Source organism: Electrona antarctica, assembly GCF_951216825.1.
Source record: "Electrona antarctica genome assembly, chromosome: 3".
In the NCBI taxonomy this organism is placed as follows: Eukaryota; Metazoa; Chordata; class Actinopteri; order Myctophiformes; family Myctophidae; genus Electrona; species Electrona antarctica.
Window position 1 is genome coordinate 25,261,769 of NC_136808.1, and position 23,083 is coordinate 25,284,851.

Here is a 23,083-nt window from a genome sequence, read left to right on the forward strand (position 1 = left end):
TTTTGTAAAACAATCTTGTTTAAAAAATAATGTGCCTAATGATGATGTCACTGGAAGACGGTTTCTAAACTGCCCACAGCCCTCCTATGAGACACAGACTGAGTAGAAAAAAATCGTGCCATGTTATCATGATTATTAGTGAGGACCTATTAAATGAAGATAGGTTAAAAAGTGGTGAAGTGGTCCTTTAAGGCTGGGGCCGAAGGCTACTCTGTCTGTGTGTCCAGTGAAAAGGGGGAGGAGCTGTTGAAAACATGAGGAAAAACAGATCCTAAAGTAACAACCTGTCGAATAGCAAGGCGTTGTTAGCTTGGAGATATGTTTTGCTAAATGGTGATGTATATTTCATCAGACCACTTGCGGAGGTAGTCTGCCAAAGAGTTATTTGGCATGCGTATGCAGCATGCGTGTGCCGTGAGAGCCTATAGTGAACGCTGACTCTTATCTGGACTGATTGAATACTTTATTGTCAGAAATGTAGGTCCGTTTTTGTACGCTCTCAGAGTTACAGACCCATAAGGGCCCATTTTGGTTCCAAACTATCATTTAGCTGGGGACCCCCTGGAACCCCCTGAAGTACCACTGGGGGTCCCCGGACCCCACTTTGGGAACCACTGCCCTATAGCATTCCTATTCTGGGGCGAGCTTTCAACGAAAATAGCAAACCCACAAGCTCACCACAAGTCATGACACATCAGCTGGGGTGTTTCCAAAATCAGACCCATCTGAACTGAGTGGTGTGGTGTATTGTACTTGTAGGCTACTGTACTTGTAGGCTACTGTACTTGTACTGTACTGTACGTGTGTGCGTGTGTGTGTGTTTGTGTGTGACGGTACTTCCGTGCTTACATAGATACAGACACAGAGACAGACATACACACATTGCTGCATGTAGAAGAAGATGGATTTCTATGCAATGCCCTGTGTTTGACTCTTCTCCTCTCATGTCCTCCCCTCCCCTCCTCCCCTCGCCTATACACTCATTCCACTCCCCGCGAGCCCTGTAACCATCCCACTCTCCTCTCCTCTCCTCTTCTCTTAAAGAATGATACAACAATGGTTCCAGAGAGGGAAGACATTATAAAGATGGGCAGAGAGCTATAGGGTATTTCCAAGCATGGAGCCGTTGTACCTCACAGCAGATCCACTCAGAGCCATGGTATTCTGTTCTTTCCATCACATATTCCTGTTTATTTTATGGATTTTTTGGAGTGAGAGAGAGAATTTAGCTGAGCAAGGATTAAGGCACGGTGTTTCTTAAAGATGAGGTTTCAGTGAACATATTGTACTCTGTGTCCCGAAGGGCTTTAAGAACAAAACTCACCGGGAGGGTTTTCATTGTACTGCAAATCCATCCTCAGCAACGGGCTGACACCACATACAAAATAGGATAAAAGCATGCATGAACGCACGAATGCAGTCAACGCACGCACGCACACACACAGGAACTAAAAGGAACTAAAACGTAACAATAACTAAAATAGGCTAAAATGTCAAATTTATTTTCTATTCATTAAAGATCTGGAGAGAGAGAGAGAGAGAGAGAGAGAGAGAGAGAGAGAGAGAGAGAGAGAGATGTGGAGATCCCTGTTACTGAATAAACACTCTACATTGCTCATTAATTTCAGAAAATGTTATCTCTCTACTTTTTAATTTATTATTATTATTATTATTATTATTATTATTATTATTATTATTATTATTATTATTATTATTATTATTATTATTGTTATTATTATTTCTTTCTTTTTTTGCAAAAACATCCCTTACCTTTAACTTATATACTTTATAATGGAAGTGTATGGTAATCAGATCAGGCTGAATACCAAATATAGAGTCACAATTTATAGATATGTCATAAATGACTGATGTCTGTCGACGTATAAATTGGAACACACACACAATAGCTTGAAGATTTTTTGGGAAAAGCAACCAAGCCTATGCGGATGCCGGTCCGTTATCAATATTGACACACCGTGTAAATCAGCCGAAATGGAGACGGTTTCCCGCATGCCGATGTTCCATTTTAATCTGAAAGAGGCCGGGGAGTTCCAGTTTAGCCCGTCTGTCCATCAGTTTATCCTAAAGAACTACGGTGAGAATCCAGACAATTATACTGAGCAGCTGAATGAGCTGAAAGCACTACGACAGAGTGCAGTGAACGTGACCAGGGATTCTAAGGGATGCAACACACTGAGGAAGTACTTTGGTCAACTGCATTTCCTCCAAAGCCGCGTGCCTCTGGAACCGGGCCAGGAGGCTGCTGTGCCGGTTTCATGGAAAGAGACCTCTGGAAAGACAGTCACCCATGATGACATCCGCTATGAGCAAGCCTGTGTGCTGTACAACATAGGTGCCCTGCATTCCATGTTGGGAGCTATGGATAGTAGGGTGTCTGAGGAGGGGATGAAAGTTTCATGCACACACTTCCAATGCTCAGCTGGGGCTTTCACTTACCTAAGCGACCACTTTAGCCACAACTTCAGCGTGGACATGAGTGTCCATATCCTCAAGCTAAACATCAGTCTCATGCTGGGCCAGGCCCAGGAGTGTCTCCTGGAGAAGTCCATGTTGGGCAACACAAATAGCCTCCTGGTGGCACGCATCAGTGCGCAGGTGATGGATTTCTATAAGGAAGCCTGCAGGATCCTGGAAAACTCGGAGACTGCCTCCATGCTGGGCAAAAGCCAGAACGTCTGGAGGAAATTGCTCCACGTGAAGGTATATTACTTTGCTGCTATAGCACATCTCCACATGGGGAAACAAGCTGAGGAACAGCAGAACCATGGAGAGCGGTTGTCCTACCTGAAAAGCTCTTTAAACAAACTCCATGAAGCCATCAAGCTGGCTAAGGGTCAACCAGACATTGTTCATGAGGCATTGAGAGTTTCCATGGATGATATTGAGGGCAAGTTCAACTCTGCTAAGAAAGACAACGAATTCATCTATCATGAGACGGTTCCTTCTTTGGAGACACTGGGGTCAGTCAAACGTGCCTGCCTGGTGAAGGCCCTGCCAGTCAACCCTACTGATCCCAGTGTCACAGGACCCGACCTGTTCGCTAAGCTAGTGCCGATGGTAGTCCACGAGGCTTCGTCTCTTTACAGCGAGGAGAAGGCGAAGCTGCTACGTGACATCATAGCCAAGATAGAAAGCAATAATGACAGCTTAGAGCAATTTATGGACTCACTGGGGCTCGAGCCAGCATCAGAGGACAACCTGGACATGTACAACCAAATACCTACCGTTTTGATGGAAAAGTGCGCTGCTCTCAGTGTCAGGCCAGACATCAGCAAGAGCCTGGTCCAGTCCATGAAAGACCTCTCGAGTCTCTCCGTCAACGTGGAGGCCGTCCTGAAGGAGATCCAGGATGTGCTGGCGGAAGGTGAGGCTAATAGGCAAGCAGAATTGCACCCGCCAGCCAAGGCTCAAGCTCTGGCTGAGATCCACAGGGACCTGGAGAAGTACACAGAGGTTCACAACAAGGCCAGCCTCACCAATACAGAGCTCCACCGTGCCATGAACCTACACATCAGCAACCTGCGTCTGCTGCGAGGACCACTGGATGGCCTGAGTGATGCCCTCCCCAAGCCCCAGCTCACTGAAGCGGATGTAGCAGTGATCCAAGGCATGAAGCGGATCCTTGGGAAGGTGCAGGAGATGCGAGATCAGAGGTGTTCACTGGAGAAACAGCTCCGTGAACTAATCCAGCAGGATGACATCACTTCTACACTGGTCACGACTGAACGAGCGGACATGAAGCATGTGTTTGAGGAGCAGCTGAAAAAGTATGACCAAGTGAAGCTGTACATCGACCAAAATCTGGCAGCCCAGGTGAACATCCTGAAGGCCCTAACTGAGACAAATGTCCAATTTGCGTCAGTCCGCAAAGGCCTGTGTCAGACAAAGCAGCAGTGGAACACCACCGTCCAAACACTGGTGGCCTCTTATGAATCCTACGATGACCTGATAAAAATATCGCAGGAAGGTAAGGAGTTCTATGAAGACCTAGAGGCCAAGGCAGTGTGCCTGTTGCAGAAGGTCAAAACACCCTGTACAGCCAGAACAGAGAAACGGAAAGCCATCCTGGAAATGGATGCGCCGAAAAAGCCTTCACCAAGGCCCATCAGGCCCAAGCCCTCACTGCAGCCCAAAGTTTTCGTTTTCAGCCAGGACGACCCAGAGTCGGCACAGCTCAACACAGCCATCCAGACACTGGAGGAGGGACACCTTCCAGAGGAGCTTCACAGCCTCCCCCCTGAACCCCCCTCCCTTCCAACCACTGGTGCTCGTATAGCCAACCCACAGACCTTCCTATCCCCAGGTGTCGGCCACGTCTACACATCTCAACACATCACACATCCCTGGCCTAGTGCACCAGGGAATAGTGTCCATGGTCATTGTTTTCCTTCAGTGGCCCCTGCTCTTATCCGACCCTCCACCACTGCAGTTGATCCCATCCAGGCCTTTAATTCCAGTTACACTCAATCTTCTCTCCTCCCTGTGCCACCTACAGCCTCCTCCGGCTACACTGTACCACCACCATCAATGCCAGTATATCCCCCATTCATGCAGCAGGAAGAGGTGTTCATACAGTACCCCCAACGCGCAGAACGACAGCCACCCCAGGGATACCAAGCTGCCCCCTCTGTACCTCAAACCCCTGTCCAGGCCCAACAGGGCTCCACACTTCATCGCATGACTCCTCAACAAAGACCAGGTATGCTTCCCCAGTATCAGCAAGCATTCCCAAGCATTCAACCTCAGCCATATCCTCAACATGGTTACCAGCTACAGTCTCAAATACTCAGAGGCTATCAGTCACAACACCTCCCCCTGCAACATCCCCACATGTTGATGATGCCAGGCTCCATGCCAAGGCCACATCAGGGCAAGGTGCTATCACACATTGTCATCCCTCAGGTACCTCCCACTTCTCAGGTCATGCCACCTGTATCTCAACCATACATGCACTCTGCAAGCCAGAAGTTACCACACATGGTTCAAATGATTCCAGGAGAGCAAATGGCATCCGGTCCCATACAGCCAATGCCACCCACAGGTCAGGTGTTCCCCCCACTCTCACAGAATTCTTACATAACATCTAATAAGCCATTGCTGCCTAGATGGGGGAAAAGCCTTCCACAAAATACTCGTATTGGCCCTAGCAGTCAGGGGCACCTGCCATGGAGTTCCATGCTCCTGCCATCCAACTCACTGTCATCACATCACCCCCAACCTGGTCAATTGACCAGGTCTGTAGTCATACAACCCATGCCCCAACAGCCCATGCAAATGTTCAGTCAACCCCAGCTTCTACAGCCAGCAGCAATGAACTACCCACAGGGGCGTCTTTTGATTCCTCAGCAGCCACTAGCTCCTCGGGTTATGGCCCAACTGCATCATCAGGCTCCCCTACCCATGACATATTCACAGCAACCCCAAGCCTCCACTATGAACCATGCTGCTGCACCAGGTGCCCTGCAGCAACCTACCACCATGGGCACTTATGGTTCACAGGTCTCTCACACCACACAACACATCATCCGGTGCTCTCCTGGAGATCCCCCAGTGACCCAACTGCCCAACACCACACCACCCTCACCCTCCCATTCTCTGTCTCCTGCCCTCACCTCTCTGGGACTGACCTCTCGGCAGAGACTATGTCCAGCTCCCACCCCAGGAGGTGCAGCTTCACTTCCATTGACTTCTGCTTCTGCTTTCTCTCCTTCCGTCTCCCAATTCCTGCACCACAACTCCAGTAAAGATGACATCCTCTCTAGTCCTGAAAGCCAACCCAGAGGTGCCAGGGCCTCCACCAATGTCCTCCAACCCATCAAAGCCGACCCTCAGGATAGGGAGCAGCGCAAGAAGAGCGCTAAAGGCATCTTATCATCAATCCAGAGTGACCCCTACGAAGGCCCAAAGAGCGTTTCCCAACTCCATGATGAACTAGAATGTTACAGGGCCCAGGTAGAATCCCTTGAACACCCCTCGGAAAATGAGAGAGGTCTGTCCGTGCTGGACGCCCATTGGAAAGAGCTCCATGACCAGCAGGAGAAAGATGCCCAGCAGCTGTCCATCGCAATCGCCCGCTGCTACACCACAAAGAACCGTCACCAAGACATCATGCCCTATGACATCAACCGCGTGGTGCTGCGCTCGGGCAAAGATGACTACATCAACGCCAGCTATGTGGAGGAGCTGTCGCCGTACTGCCCGCGGCTCATCACCTCACAGGCTCCTCTCGCTAACACGGCAGCCGACTTCTGGCTGATGGTATACGAACAGAAGGTGTCACTGGTGGTCATGCTGGTGTCAGAACAGGAACTGAGCAACGGAAAAGTTCCGCACTACTTTCCGACAGAGTGCGGTCAGCAGCTCTCTCAGGGACCGATCACACTCACGCTGACAACACAGAAGACTGCACCCGCCCACGTGGAGCGCATGTTCAGCCTCCAGTGTGATGACCAGAGCCTGAGACGCACTGTCGTCCACCTCCAGTTCACCTCTTGGCCTGAACTGGGTCTACCGGACAGTTCAGGTAACCTGCTACGTTTCATTCAGAATGTTCATGGACACTACCTCCCCCAGACGCCCTCACACATGCCCATTGTGGTGCACTGCAGCTCGGGTGTGGGACGCACTGGGGCCTTCTGCCTACTCTATGCAGCCTTGCAGGAGCTGGAGGCTGGGCATGGAATGCCAGACCTGCCTTTTCTGGTGACAAAGATGAGACGGCAAAGGAAGAACATGCTGCAAGAAAAGCTCCACCTAAAGTTCTGCTATGAGGCCGTTCTGAAGCACGCAGAGCAGGTCCTCCAGCGGCACGGTGTCACTAACGTCCCCTGCGGCAAGACCGCCAACTCTGTAGCCACGAAGCCTTACTCCAGTCGGGAGTCACAGCAGGATATTGTCCTCGGAGGAGACATGCCTATCAGCAGCATCCCTGGTGCTACAGATCTTTCCATAGATGCTGGTGCCCCTTGTGCCTTGGAAGAACAGGTCTCCACCATGCTTCCTGTCCTGTCTCTGGTAAGGGGCATCCAGCCATCCCAGCTCCCCTCCTCCCCAACCAGTTCCCCAATGAAAGGGGAACTGGCCAGCCAGCAACCGATCCCAAAGCCATTGCCCAACTTCAATCCACCTCCTCTCTCTTCTGCCCCGGATCCTTCATCCCTGGAGCTGCTGGCCTCCATGACACCTGCAGCCTTCTCCATGGAGGAAAGGGGCAGGGAAAGACGGGTTAGTAAGCAGAGTTTCCTGCAACCGGCTGAAGGCCAAGGTCTACAGTGCCAGGATACAGGAGACGATCCACTCAGCAGTGGCATCCTGAACCCACTCTGGGGTCTCAACAAGAGCTGACAGTTTCCATTTCTCCCCTTATTGCCCAGCATCACTCTAGCCCTTAGCTATCAGCACTAGTAGGCCATTAGGCATGTGATGATACAAAGTAAGGATCTTAAACAAGACATTTGCACACCTCCAAAGCGAGGTGCGCAAGAGAAGACTAAAGTTCCGATCAATGTACACAACTTCTGCATATTGTCTTCAAATGCATTAATATAATTTGAATGGGTTTCCCATTATTTATTTTTTATTTAAATTTATTTTTGTTATTATTATTTTTGCATTTGAAGACTGTGTGCGAGTTTGAATTACTATAGTAAGTAATTTGAAAAGCATGAATCTAGGAAGTATGGAAAAGGAAGGAGGAATTTGAATGACAAAATGATTGCCCTAAGGTGATGGATACAGGATTCATTGCTACGGTAACACAGACCAGAACACAAATAAAAAATAAAAGGTTAACATGTCTGTCTGTTTTTTTGTTTTTTCTTCTTTCTATAAAACACTGTAAATATACCATACGCCTCATAAGTGTGTGCCCAGTTACGCAATTCTCATTATTCTTTAACATGGCAAACGTGGTGCTTTGCCATACTTACCCAGAAGCTCTGGTCACATTCTAAAATCTCCTAGAATAGCCAGGGCTTTTGGAATAAATGTTAGAATATTGATGCAACGGCCGCCATATCTGATGCATCAACCTGGGAGATTTCATGGATTCAGATTCAGTCCACATACAAGACTGATGTCATGTTTGATGAGGTCAGATTTCAGTCAGCTTGACTTAAAAGCTGATTACACAGAGTGTGAAGAGTATTAGTCAAAGAGAAGAGAGAGACAGACCATTAGATCACACATAGAAGATTAACCCTAAATTACATTAATATGCTGCTGTAATTACGTCAATTAATCATTATTTTATTGACAGACATCACTGGTTGAAGACACCCCATGACCACTAGTTAAGAAACCTATAAGAGACCAAACTTATCTATCAATAGTTTTGTTTCTGAAATGGTTCAGGTATCATGAGTGGAAAGAAGAATATGAAGCAACGGCAGAGGCTGAAATCCAGACGATGATCCATGAGAGACAAGTGAAGATTCAGGAGGTCAAACACTCAGTAGAAAAGATGCAGGAAAGATGCAGACACAGTGATGGCAGGCAGTGTGATCATCTGTCTTCAGAGAATCCAGACTGAGCTAATGAAAGCTCTATTGGCTTGTGTCTAATGTAAATCTCAAACTAGGATCATCAACTGTCATTTGACTCCAAGACATGTAGCGGGACAGAAATGTTGTTTGCAAATCGAGTCATTATAAAGCTATAGCGTGGTTATTGTTATTGTCTGTGGGATGTACACGACACGAAAATTACGGAAATATTGGGGTGGCAACGCCTAATGGAATAGGGGAATTATTACCACGAGTGACTGCAAACTGGCCATATATGGAGCGTGTCTTGAGTGTACAGGGTTTGATGAGGTCAGAACAACATAAGGAATGTCAGAACAGGTCAGCTCCATATATGGAGATCTAAGGCTGGCAGCCGGGGCAGTGTTGTGAGTGTACAGGGTTTGGTGAGGTCTGACCATATATTGAGCGTGTCTTGAGTGTACAGGGTTTGATGAGGGCCCTATAGGGCCCGTTGGGGCAGGCCCGTCTAGAGTTTGAATGGACAGGTGAGCTACACATGGCGTTTGAAGAAAGAAAGAAAGAAAGAAAGAAAGAAAGAAAGAAAGAAAGAAAGAAAGAAAGAAAGAAAGAGGTCAATCTGAAACACCCGACATTCACCGTCCTCGTATTAAGTTAACAAACACTCAGTGATGGAAGCAGTAATGAATAATGTTTGTGTTGTTCTGTATATTACAGTGCGTTTTAACAGTGGGAGAAACATCGGCGAGCGACACATGAATTTAATTGGCTATCGCCTAATCATCCACTATTGCTGGACGATGTCGTCCAAGAGATTAATTATTTTCATATTTTCGCGCAACGTTCCTCCACCCACCTTTCGACTATATCGCCTGTTCGCCTGCTATTGCCGCCGTTCGCCGGTAGTTGCCGGGTCCCATATAGACAAAATAATGCACTTCCGGAAAATTTGTCTGGCTTTTAAGACGCACTGTTAGTGTTGACTTGCCCAACACTGCTCCTGTTGTACTGAAGAGCCTGGCTGACCGGTGCAGCAGACATAAATCAGACGTGACTCTCACCGTCGTACATTGGTACAGCGTGTCTTGACCCCCCCACCAACACCGTCACCACCTCCTCCACTGACCATGAATCATATTAGGATAATATTGAGGATAATGAGGCATTTAATGGCCTATGTGTTGATTTATCAGACACGCTAGGCCAATTTAAAGAGATAACACCATAAGTCAGCCCACTGACCCAACTGCTTCTGGGCTGACTGCCCTGTGTGTGTGTGTGTGTGTGTGTGTGTGTGTGTGCGTGCGGGCGTGCGTGCGTGCGTGCATCGTTCTCTCCGCTGTTAAGCAGATTGTCGTTAGGGAATGACAGCTTCGTCATGGCAGCGGCCGGCTTCAAAATCTCTCCCAAAATAGTACGACAGAAGACGACGTGGGGGCAGGACAGATGGCCGTTTTAAGGTAGGCTATTCTATTTTCAGACTTCACTGCTGTGATGTTAAAACAGTTCAACTCTATGCACTTTCTTGGCCGGTGTGGTGTCGCCCATGCAGGCTTATATTCGTACTAGTTTGCTCCTTCTGTCCCTATGAGAAATCTCTCCACCAAAAATAGCTGATCTTCAAGCTCACAACACATCGTGTTACGATGTGGTAAGCTTTATAGTGCGTGCGTGCGTGCGTGCGTGGGTGTGTAATGATTTATTTTCCCTCTTCCTTTCCAATTGGCTGCATGCGACCCCAACTGCATGCGACCCCACAGTGGGTGAGGCGAGAGTAGCTAGGTGACAGCTAGAGTTAAAGGTCCTTGTATAGGCTGTAGCGTTTTTATGGAAAACCGGCGGGGAAAAAAAGCTGCTAAAAATCCGAAAAACGCAGCAGTGGGCAGGGACCTTTAATCTGCTCTTGGCCGGCCCACTGTCTCCTTCCAGCATTGTCACTATTCATGCTCACACACCGAGGTGACTGCAATTCAATCATGCCAGCCCTTTTCTTGAACAAAGTGAAAAGCAAACTCCAAACGCAAGTCGCCGGCTCAGGTAAGAAGTCAGTGCTGCTAAATGCACAGTGTGACACTACTGTGCTTTCCTATGACACGGCGAAGACCAGCGCATCTTCACTGAACAAACACTTTATCCAACCCTTTCTTTTTCTCTCCGCTGTGTCCGACAGTCGGAGACTATGAGGCGGGGATGACGCTCCTAGTATGAGCCTCAGTACAGTACACATACTTTTTTTACTCTGGTAGTGTGTGTGTCTACGATGTGTGGCCATCCGTTACTACATGATGTGAAGGGCACAATACTGGGTTTAAAAACAGCTGAAACATGAAGATGGAGGCTGTCAAATCCCACGATTTCCTTCTTCCAATTGCGCTGCAAACGTAACTAGGATGAGCCGACCAAAGGGCGGCGAAATTCCAGTGTTTATAAATTTGTGTCAATAAAGTAACTAACTAACTAACTAACTAAACAAACTGATTCACTAAGCTTGTCGTAAATAACGTGTAAATAAAGTTAAGGAGGGTGTGTATTATACTTTTACTTCTACTCCACTACATCTCAGAGGCAAATATTGTACTTTTACTCCACTACATTTATTTGAAAACTTTAGTTACTAGTCACTTTGTAGATTTGACCATTTGAAAATAGCCGATCTAAAAGCTCAGAATGCGTCGCATCACAACGCATTGTGAGCTTGTAGATTGGCTATTTTCAAAAGATTTTTGAGTGGTGCAACCCACTCCAACAACCAGCTTTGTCTGTATCTATGTTTGTGTACCTGTACCCAAAAAAAAGAGTATGGTTACTATGGTCACTGACATTACGTCAGACCACAGCTGATCAGGCTGTATAAGACCTTGCACCACTCAGTTCACACGGGTGTGATTTTTAATTATACATTTGGAAAACTTCAAATGGGACATTCTGCACAATGAATGCTTTTACTATTGGTACATTAATTACATTTGGACGCCAATACTTTTGTACTTTTACTCAAGTACATTTTGAATTCTGGACTTTTACTTGGAACGGAGTAGTTCTACGTTGTAGTATTGATACTTTTACTTTTGTTCTTGCTTAATTAAATCACTCAGGATTAAGAGCAAATGCCTAAATTGTAAATTGAAAAGAACTCGAATCCTCTTTTGAAGTCAGCCAGTCAGTCAACTGACGGTACCAGACACAGTGCCGACTGTTCTATAGATCTTTTATATCTTAAATCCTGTATTTATCTATACATCTATAAATCTAGCCTTGGTTCCAGCCTTGGTTCCAGCCTGAATCGCTGCGTCCCGTGAACCCCATGACAAATCAGATTAACGGAACACAGCGATTGAGGCTGGATGGAACCCAGGTCGGAGTTTTACTATCATTGGTATACAAACATCTACAGTATAGGTGGTGCCACTCACTGGGTGTGATTGAAATGATTCACAATGAACTGAACCTGCTTCCCAATGGCTCAAATATAATCCAATATACTTCAAATTATAATACATTCCAATCACTCCTGCAACAGATCTCCATATTTCCAATTTTCACTTCCGTTTCCTCAGTAAAAAATATTTCAATACGAGAGCAGGTGAAGGATTCATTGCCTATTTCAGTGTGTGTGTGTGTGTGTGTGTGTGTGTGTGTGTGTGTGTGTGTGTGTGTGTGTGTGTGTGTGTGTGTGTGTGTGTGTGTGTGTGTGTGTGTGTGTGTGTGTGTGTGTGTGTGCGTGCGTGCGTGCGTGCGTGAGTGCGTGCACCTCTGTGCACAGTCTGCACACGTGCATGCATCTCTGTGCATTGTTGATAAATATGAGGGATTACAACACTATAGCCATTCCAATCTATCACCTCCGACTGTAAGCCTGGAAGAGATGGAATAGAACAGGCTGCATTACTCAGCTCAGGTGTTCTAAGAGCATGGGTTAAGATCGTCCGAGAAGTGATTCTCATGGAGGGATTGTACTGGGTTTTACATGTATGCCTGTATAATGTCTGTAATGTAAGTGTATGCATCATGCATGGGATATCTTTATTGATCATGAATTAAACTTATGTCACAATAACGTACATCCGAACCACCATGGGTAACAAAAAAAGCATACAGCTTGTTTTTGTGTATTGGCATGATATTTTCCTAAATAGGCAAGTAATAAGTAAGTTATTATTCAGAGAAAATAATAAATGACAAAAAAGAAGAAAAAAAAACATGCTATCTACCTCCTTTGCTTTCTTTTCCTGTCTTTTTTCTTTCTTCATCTCTCTGGATTCCATATCTAACATTCAAAGGAATGTCCTATGTGTGGCTCTGAGGTCAGTCATGCATGGAATGAATAGTGGATTTAATTAATAATGGTTTATATTTATTTAGATACAGTGTTCTGTTGTCATGGAAAAGAAAATGAAGCCCTCCTCACAGGTTTCTCTGGATAGGTGAGGAAAACAAAACTTAATCCTGGGGAATGTTGAGACAAACAGAAACGGCAAGGCTCTGATGTCAGGGGAAAAAAGGAGGAGATATGTCTGTGCCCTACTGGCAGCGTGCATACAAAGTTTGGCGCCGCTCGGTTCAGCAGTTTGCAAGATTATAGCTCTGTACTGACGGACAGACAGATTATAGCTCTGTACTGACGGACAGACAGGCCGACACAAACACCCTGTCATAGATGGCTAGCCTTTTGTAAGAGCCATGCCTGTACACAGTGATCACTGAACATGCCAGTCATTTGGCAAAACTTCATAAAAGCTTTTGAAGATGACTCACTGGCTAATTCAAATGACAAACGGCTGCCTGTGATTGGCTGAAGGAATGCTCAAGACCAAGCAAGTAGTGATCTCATTGGTTGATTACATCTTATGGCCTCTAAACCATCAATTCTAATCACTTTAAATAAAACAATGCGCAACAGCAGAACTTTTACAAAAAGTGTCGACAGGGGCTATTTCACATGCTTTGTGTCTCAAATAATCTCTGCTGGTGTGGTGACAAGCTTTTTGCCATCCAATACCGTCTTGAACAGCTCAGGGACAGGGATCTCTGTAAATTCCCCATTATTGTCGGGTACCAAGATGTTCAACTCGGAGCTCTTGCCGCTGATGATCTCGCACTCCAGTGAGTCCTTGCTCAGGTACACCTGGCAGCCGTCCGTCTTGTTGATGTTGATGGTGGGGCTCTTGCCCAACACCTGGACCTTGACGTCCTTGCAGTTGATGACATCTACGACGCTCACCACATTGTCAAATACCAGGCCCATTTTCTTGCAGTTGTCCATGGTGATGGACGTGATTTTGCCCTTGACCTGCAGCGTGCTGTTGTTGCACTTGAAGGCATAGACCGCCTGCTTCAACTCCGTGTCGCTGATCACCAAACCCTCGGCTCCCACCTGGTTCTCCACTTTCCACCTCTGTCCTTCCAGCTCCAGAATTGGAGGGGGCACGGCGGCCTTGGAGCTCGGGGGAGCGTTAGGGGGTTTGAATCCGCCGCGGCCCGGCGCACCGTGGGCCCTCATGCTGCCCCTCCCTGGGTTATGTTTGGTCTTCTGGTCCTCCGTCACATGCTTCAAACCCTTGGTGAGGGAGCCGACGCCCTTGTTGATGGCGACGAACAGAGCATCGCGAGACTCGGAGCCGCCACCACTTCCGCCATCTGATAACGCGCTGTGGGTCGTAGGTGGAAGAGAGGTAGGCCCGTGCGGAGGGGGGAATCTGCCAGCAGTAGGAGCCATAGAAGCTGAAGCCACGGGACCACTCTTGCTCCAGGACAATCCGGTAGTGTGGTGCTCTTTGATGTAGTCCTGAAGTTGCGTCCAGGTGGAAAGATAGGCCCTCACCCACCTCACGTGTGTTTCGTTGTCCTTGTAGTCCTTCAGCACGCGGTTGGTGGAGAACATTGCGGCTTCCTGCATCTCTTTCACGTGCGGGCCCGGCATAGTAGGAGGAACTGTGACGACCCAGCCAAGCGCGGATGCGCTATCGCTGACAGCGCAGAGGTGGTTGTAGAATGTCGAGGCGCGGTTCTGGCGGAACTTCTCCACGTTGCAGACGAGCTCAAACATTGGCCGCAGGAGGGCGTTCAGCACATCGTCGGAAGGCTTCTGAAATCCGGACGCTGTGACGAGGACTTGTCGCTGACCGGAGAATGCCTGCTTCATGGCTTCCGCTTGTTTCAGGACATCGCCGCCGATCAGCTGGCTGAGCGACATGTACTGAGCAACGGGACCGTTGATGAAGTCGTCAAACGCCTGCACATATGCGCATACAGATGGACCCGATGCAGGAAACCCGGGAGACTGCGCTGGTGCAGACCCAGCTGGTGCAGACCCAGCTGGTACAGACGCTGCCGCGGGCACAGCCCCACAGGAAGACCGCACTGCAGAGCGCGATGCTACAGTCCCACCGGCAGAGCATGTTGATATAGACCCACCAGAGGAGCACACTGATACGGATCCCCCAGCAGTGCACACAGATATGGGTCCTCCGGCGGAGCACACAGACTTTCCACTATGGCCGGCCATGCCCATGGTCTCCAGACGACTCACGGCACCTTCTAAACGCAACAGAATATTGAATAACTCGGACATGCGTACGTGCAAAATGAGTTTTGTGTCCAATCACCCTGTTATCAGCAGGCACGCTGTGAATATCATGTCATATCGATGACGCCATGTGAACGTCTTGACCAAACATGGAAGGACAGACGGACAGAGGGGAAAAACACTTTGGGGACGCAAAACAGACAGACTAGACCCATAAACCTTTATTATGCGGGCAAAAATCCTTCATTTTGTGGGCAAAAATCCTTATTGTTTGCGATGGAAGTGGGGACTATTCTATTTCAAATCTATTCAACCACTTTAGCGGTGCCCGTTGGGCACTGGCCTACTTGGAACGATGCAAGTTGGAAATGAATTCCCCACCCAGTTATTACTTGCGCGAGTAGAGCGCAAACTGGCCCCTCGGCCAATTGGATTGGCTCCGTATGTTGGTGGCGTCGCTCATATGTATGTTTATGTATAAACGGTGGTTCCTGATTGGCCACCGACAGGAAACTTAGGGTGAGGGATAAGAGTTGTGCGCTCTGCTCGCGCACAAGTAGGCCATCCATGGCCAACTTGTTTGCAAAGCATTTCTAGTTATGTCCGTGTCCCTTTTATGCTCATATATGGAGTCCTTTGTCAGGCTTGCCCAAATATGGAGTATATGCAGATGTCAGAATGATGTCAGAACAGGCCAGCTCCATACAGTATGGAGATATAGGGGTGATCAGGTGCAGAGCCCGGGTAGAGGCCTTTTGTGGGGGTTCTGGACAACCATGGGTCCAACCGACTCGACACCGGGCACTGCACTCCCCGTGGGGGTGTGGAACGCGTGTGTCGTGGGGCGAACGGTTCTCGAGTTACGTGGATTACAGCCGTACAGACAGAGACATGGTGCATTTATAGATCTTAATTTCGTCTGCCTTTCATTATTTCCATGGCCAAAAAGAAAACCTCTGCCTTTCAATTACCTACCTCAATCGCAAAAAAAGGCTACCTCATGCCATTGCTTAGTGAAGTGCTATTGATTGATTGATTGAAAATTGTATTCATATATATTACAATTGTATAGACTTGTTTACATTAGAGTCCTCCATGTTCAATTCATCGTACAAATATACAGTAAAATATGAAAAACAGGAAATCATCATAAAGAAAGTAAAATAGGGAAGAGCAAGAGGGAAAAAATGGGTGGGGGGAACGCTTTGACTTTTTTTTTACAGGGGCCAGTTTCAAATTGCAGCCGTCCATAGGTGCTCTTTGAGAGCGGTTTTGAAGAAGTCTATAGGGATTTGCATGTCTTAATGACTGTTGGTAGGGTGTTCCACATTTTAGTGGCATATAGGAGCGGAATGAATTGAATCCCTTGTTTGAGGCGAATCTGGATCGCAGATGTGGTTGTACTCTCTCTAAAGGGATTTAAAATGTTATGTGTCCTATATCTGCTTCTGACTAGGAGCCTATACTACATTTATTTTTGTCTGAGGAGCTGGTTGGTTTGCTGGATACTTTATTGAACGTGGCAACGTTTCAAACTCAGTGGTCTCTCGCAATGTCAACTGACTGAACGTTTAAAAAGTATAGGCTACTCTCATAACGCAACTAGTTAATGTATTGATTTAAGTAAGGACCAGAGGTGCATTGATTAGGCCTAATGGGGGGGAAGACTGCCCTTTGGATCACTATATCTGAATCATGCCTGGGGAATTAATTTGTTCTGGACACGTAGCTATTTCATATGTAAAGAAGGGAAACGATATGCACATCACGGTTTTTAAATACGGTGCTGGACCCAAAAAGTGATCGAATGAAGAAAAAAGTAGAATGTCCGCTGCTCCCCGTCCTCTTTATTTCAACCTACAAAACAACTTGTTGTTTTATAGGTTGAAATAGTACGAGGAGCAGACATTCCACTTGTTTCTTCACGTAGCTATTTCAACCATCCTCGTCAGAGGTATTAAAGTTGGACTCATGAATGGTTGATAATTAATTTGATGATGTCGTCAATAATATTAAAATAATTTGCGGGACATTTGGCGTTAGTTGGCACTTGGCATAATGGCAGTTTGGTGCCTACAGCTACAGTTGCCTATTATAATTCATTAATAGCCTACCATACCACGAAACAATTCTGTGCATGCCCTGCAGCGGGGCAGCCGGCAGCGCAGCAACATTACAGCATGCATAACCTTACCTTTGGAGGAGAGCGCTGGAGAGGTGAGCTGGCTTAAAACCTTTACTGGCCGGCTTGCAAAGTGCAAACACGCTGATGCCATTCAATAATGTGGACTTCTATTTTTTATATAATTAGCTCTAGTGACTGTCAGTCTGCTGTCAGACCGTCATGTCAACCATAGATTGCATGCATATAGGCATACAAGTGCAAGCTGTGTGACACTATATCTATATCTTCTATATTAGAATATAGGCTATATAGGCTATAATTATTTTATGCGCTGACTGCTGACCAATGTTGTGGACATAGCCTACATGTTTTATTTGAGGTTTGGGGACTATTCATTGATTCAGCATGAAGACTAAAGCATTCTAAATAAGCATATGCATGCCTTGATCACTGGTACGGCACCCTCAGAGCTGGTGTGGTAATGAGCGGATTCTACGACCAACGTCCGCCAATGTCACGGCCAAGTTCAATTGATGAATTCCACACGTCGTAACGTGGGAATGCTCGGCCAAGTTCAGTTGATGAATTCCACATGTAACGTGGGAATGCTCGTAAATGTGAGAATGTGTTGACGTAAACGGCGTTGTGAATCTGGCCCATGGTCTGTAGAGGGACTGACCATGAGAGAGCTAAAAAAATGAACTTCTGAAGCGTGTTATTACTCCGTTGACCTTCGTTTGCATAGTTAAGTCTGTGTGAACTTTGTAATGGAAACTTGAGGTTCTATTTTCTCTTTTAAACGTGTTAGATATGATCCGACCCCAATCCAGATCGTTTGGAATGTGAGGGGTTTAAACGGTTATTTTGTTCTCATTTTGACTGTTCAAAAATAGCCGATCCACAAGCTCACGACATCACAATGCAGTGTGAGCTTGTAGACCATAATGTTGATCCAAATGTATCTTGACAAATGTGGCCAAAATCTTTTCAAATGGGGGTCCGCGGCCAAATTAATTCATATCAATTTAGGGGGTCATTGACATGACAATGTTGAACCACTGATTTATAGAACTCTTCACTGTCGCACTGCATGGGGGGTCTGGTAATGCGGGGGCCACCTCTTTGTCCCATGGGGCCTCTGGGTCTGGCAAAGCCCTCGTTGTGGGCGCCATGCTGCCCGGGACGGCCCTCATCGCTGCACAAATCGGGGGTCAGTTCTGTCTCGTTCCTGAAGCATTCAAGTGCATCCTCCGTGTCGCCACGCATCATGGGGAAGGGGACACGCTGTAGTAGTAGGGTCGGCTGCCTTTCCTTCACCTTCATCTGCCACAGTAGTTCTTCTGTGGCAGTAAGGGGCAACAGTGCAGCCCGAGAGGTCAGATGCTTCTTATACCCAACGAGAGACGCGTCATCCTTCGTGGTGGCAAAAATATCCTCCTTAATGTGACCAGAGCCAAACTCTCTCTTCAAAGCGGCTCTGGTAGCGGCGTATAGCGTTTTGTATCGTACAGAAGAAGGGTCCGGACACCAGGTCAGGAACACCCACTCATCGTAAGCCTGGTCATCGGTGGAGTCCAGCCGGTAGAGGATGTAGCACGGCACGTCGTCCTCCAGCAGAGGCAGCACAAGCAAATCGTACTCTTGGTCCCACACCTTTGATGTCGTTCGCCTGCTGTCGCCCAGCACCAACTGCTCGGCCTCGATCACTATCTTTAAGACTCGATACTGGTCTCCGCACTTGGCTCTGGCGAAGATGTCTTTCACATTTTCGCCCGCAAGAATGCCCGTTTGATGCGACATTGTACCTTTGATCCGACGAGGGACCGATGGAAGCCGATCGGTCAAACCACGAACTGCGAAGAAGCAGACTACAGTGGCTTGCCACACCCAATTGCCGGTGGTGTCGTGTCACCAACAAAGCAGTGGATACGCACAACGCTTGAGCTTCTCTGATACACTGGCCTACAATCGCATATTCGTGTCTTTGGGGACACAGCCATAGGTCAGTTTGTGTGATGTCACAGTGATCTCATCAGTTGCGATGAGACTCCTCCCCTTCCTATGCCCATGCAGCTGTCCAGGTTTGTGTAGACACAAACATTGGCTAACATTGGCAGCTATGGGGCTGATCACCCCATAGTGATGATTTGATTGGCTGAGCAAAGTACATATTGAAGATAAATGTGAGGGCAGAAAAGTGAAGACGGAAAATTGAGAGGACGCAAATTGTGATTGGCCAGAATGAGATCATGTATGATGATGTACGATGATAAGAGCGCCCCTCACTTCACACGGGTGTGATTCTTTTATATTTTGTACTGTGGTGATGGTGTTCTATGCCTCTGCATTTGATATCCTCTCTCCTCCAATGTTTTATTCCTGCTTCTGATCAGACTGAATTAAATACATGCATTTCCTTATTATTATTAGTTATTTGTACTTTACTTGAGTATTTCCAATACTACACAGTATCAGTGGCAGTTCACCCTGCCACTGAGACTGAGGTTCACAAACAGGGTTTGCATTATTTGTTGCAGAGAAATAGATTTATTTGACTAATATTGTGTGTTGATTTTATTGACTGCATTGTTGACCCCATTGTAGGGAACTACCAACTGGCTATGGTGGGGAACATGCCAACTTTGGATTTGTGTAACATGGGAAAGTGAATACTAATTATTATGTTTATTATATTATGTGGATATTTTTGATGAGTAATGCGTGACACTAAAATGTGTATTGAGAAATGTATTGTCTCTGGTCATGGTGAAATGAACTGGGGTGATTGTGGATTCAGTTAGGATTTGGTATGGTCCAGTGGGAGGGGCTTAGCCTAGGGAGACCTGCCCAAGCCCCCAGTGCAGCTCTCCAACGTTGAAGCACTGGGCCCTAGTAGTAAGAGGTAGGACTGCAGGCGGACCCTTGGAGTTATGACGAGGAAACCCCGTGCAGCTGGGGTATAACATTGAGTGCCCGTTTGCACTTCCACATTTTGGACACCAAATTTGGTGTCCAAATCGAAAAAAACGCGGCAGTAGACGGTTCTTCCGGGTGCCATCTTTTTCAATCATTTTCCAGTGTTTTTACTGTTTTCATCAGTGCTTAATTTCCGGCCTAACATACTACCCACACTAGGTAAAGTGTGACAGTATCCACTACATTTCAGAGGCCAAAAACGTACTTTTACTCCACTACATTTATTTGAAAACTAATGTGTCGAGCCTGTAGATTTTCAAAAGATTGTTACACATTTAAAAACTTGCAAAAGGACATTCTGCACAATGAGTAAAATGTATCTTTTGGCACTTTAAAGTACATTTTGATGCCAATACCTTTGTACTTTTACTCAAGTATACATTTTGAATTCCTGACTTTTACTTGTAATGGAGTACATCTATATTGCTGTATTGATACTTAAGCAATATTACACGAGAGGGGGTGGTTTAACGTCATTAATGCACGCCTGCGATGCGGCAGGAATGAGCCCGCAGGGCAAGTTCCGAAAGCAACGCAGAAGTATGACCACAAATGTCCCAAGAAACTAGCTAGCCTAGCCGCCGAGTTTGCTGCGCTCTGGGAGAACAGAGCAGCTGAATTCTTTGTTTTGATTAGGTGTGGAGTGGTGCTCGTTTGAACCACGGTTAGAAGGCTGTTTCAACCAATCAGATTGCTTCCTCGAAACGACCTGTTGTATAATAAAACTTAAGTAAAAAAATGTGAGTTCTTGCACATGTTGAAAAGGTGCCAAAGGTGCCAAAAAAGGGGACACGGTGGCACAGTTGGTAGTGTTGTCGCCTCACAGCTAAAAGATCCTGGGTTCGATTCCCGCTCGGGACGCTGTGGGTGCTGGCGGCGTATTTCCTCCTCCGCGTCATCAGTGCCCATACCCGAGGCGGGGTTGGCGAAAGGGCCTTTCTGTGTGGAGTTTGCAAGTTATCCCCGTGTCCCCTAGGGTAGGTACTAGGTACCCTCACAAAAAACATGCAGTAATCCTGGTCTCTAAACTGCCTCCCCCTGGCCAGCCGGGGCGCCTGATGGAGGGGAAAGGAACTGGTTGGAATAACGTGTTCCTTCCACGTGCTACGTCCAACCAGGGAAACTCCCCCCTGTCAGGTGTAAAAGGAGCAACTTGGACACTCAGGCATGAAGGAAGCATGAGTTCAAGTCCGTTGCTCTCCCCATGTCCCCCATATATGGGGACTAGGTTGGCGGAGGGTGTGTAGAGCCCAGGATCACATTGGATAATTGACACAGGGGTGAAAAATGGGTTACAAAATTGTGGGATAAAAATTATACAAAAAAAAGAAAGAAAAGGTGCCGAATAACGTTACCATGTGCTCTGGGAAATGGAAGCATTTGCATCGCTGTGGATATTTATGAGCATCCCCTTAATCTAATCAAAATGGAAAATGAATGGTTCCAAGCCTGGGTCATCCATTTTTATTACCAGGCTACTTTCAATAAATTACTTTCTCTGCATATGTTGTTTTATTCTTATTTCTCCTCCGTCAAACAAAATAAGAAAATAACGTGTCCGATTCTGGGTCTGAAATTAAATTCGATTCGGTGTATTTCAATTTCAAAACGAAAAAGTAATTTATTGATTGACTGCACTGAGAGAGCTTTGGGGAAGAACTGGTTTTTATTTTATTTTAAGTTTCATTCCTAAGTCATCCATTTGGGCTGCCAATGCCGACTTCTACATGCAGGGACATGCAGAGAGTAGTTAGAGGGGCAGGGGCTGAAGAGGGCACTTTTGGACAAAATAGCGAAAATAGCAGATCTACAAGCTCACAACTTGTCGCGCTGCGACGCATTGAGAGCTTGTAGATCAGCAATTTTCAGGGCGCAACCCAGCACTCTTTAGCTAGTGGATATGCGGTGTACGTCGACATTGGATTTCTATGCAAAATACTGTGCTCAAATTCAGGAGACTTCGGGAAAAAAAGCAATTCTCCTGAATGCTGCCTTCTGGTATGGCATGGAGTGGCATTTGTATTTATTTCACCATGTAGTAAACGCTGCATTCGTGGTCTGGAGAGGGCAGTTGTTTTACAGACGGGTAAAAGGGCAGGGGCTGAAGCCCCCTTTGATGTCTATGTGTGCACGTCCCTGTCTACAAGTATCCCCAGTGCAGAACAATGCTCTCTGCTTAATGCAAATGGAACGAGTAATTAATTTTAGCCGTGGGCTCAACTGACCCTTGTAAGTTTAAACACCTTTACAATTATAAACTGATTACCATAAACCACATCAGGGAATACAATCTCGCTGGGTTCTGTGTCTTTCATCAAGGTCACAGTCTGGAGACCAAGTTAGATTTTAAAAACGGTGTCTTGTAGCCAAAGACTTTAGGGCTCTATTTTCGTCCATGCTAAACCCCTTATCCCTAAACTATATTTTGTTTAATATTTCAACTAGCTGATCTACATCGACACGTAGAGCTTGTAGATTGGCTATTTTAAAATCAATTGTTTTAAAACAAAATTGTACTTTAATCACTTCTCTATAATTTAGATATGCAGGTCAAAACAACGTTAGACAATAAACCATGTATGTCTAGGATAAATAGTGAAGGAATATTTAGTCTTTTAGGGAGCTGCGGGTGAAATTCTAATGGTCAGATTTTGGTAGACTAGCTTTTGATAATGTCATTATAAGTACACCTGCTACTACAATAAACCATTGAGAGACCTGTTGTTGCAATTTGATTTAGGGTCAAGCCATGATCTGCAGCCGCCTATTTCTTATCGCAGCCATCGATCCGGGAATTATTCTCAGCTTTATGCAAATTACCATGAGTGACAGCTCTCTGATTAGAAAGGCTACATCCAGTATCACAGCCAATGGCTGCTTTTGACGCATGTGGTGAAGCTGCCGATGATGATGAGTCACTGTTGAGCCCTTTCTGACACAGTTGACCGTGGA

The 23,083-nt window shown here is 46.5% G+C and overlaps 2 protein-coding genes across 2 annotated transcripts; one reads left to right on the forward strand and one right to left on the reverse strand.

The window, feature by feature from the left end:
• Nucleotides 1–1,992: 1,992 nt before the first annotated feature.
• LOC306919711 (tyrosine-protein phosphatase non-receptor type 23-like) lies at nucleotides 1,993–7,365 on the forward strand (the record flags this gene model as incomplete). Its single annotated transcript, XM_079496265.1, has 4 exons — nucleotides 1,993–4,285; nucleotides 4,517–4,720; nucleotides 4,868–4,923; nucleotides 5,437–7,365. The coding sequence occupies 4 exons, from the start codon at nucleotides 1,993–1,995 to the stop codon at nucleotides 7,363–7,365; spliced, it is 4,482 nt and encodes a 1,493-aa protein (XP_079352391.1).
• Nucleotides 7,366–13,455: 6,090 nt separating this feature from the next.
• LOC306919712 (adenylyl cyclase-associated protein 1-like) lies at nucleotides 13,456–18,955 on the reverse strand (the record flags this gene model as incomplete). The annotated part of the gene is made up of 2 exons (XM_079496266.1): nucleotides 13,456–15,041; nucleotides 18,235–18,955. 2 exons carry the CDS (start codon nucleotides 18,953–18,955, stop codon nucleotides 13,456–13,458), a joined length of 2,307 nt encoding a protein of 768 aa, XP_079352392.1.
• Nucleotides 18,956–23,083: the final 4,128 nt, after the last annotated feature.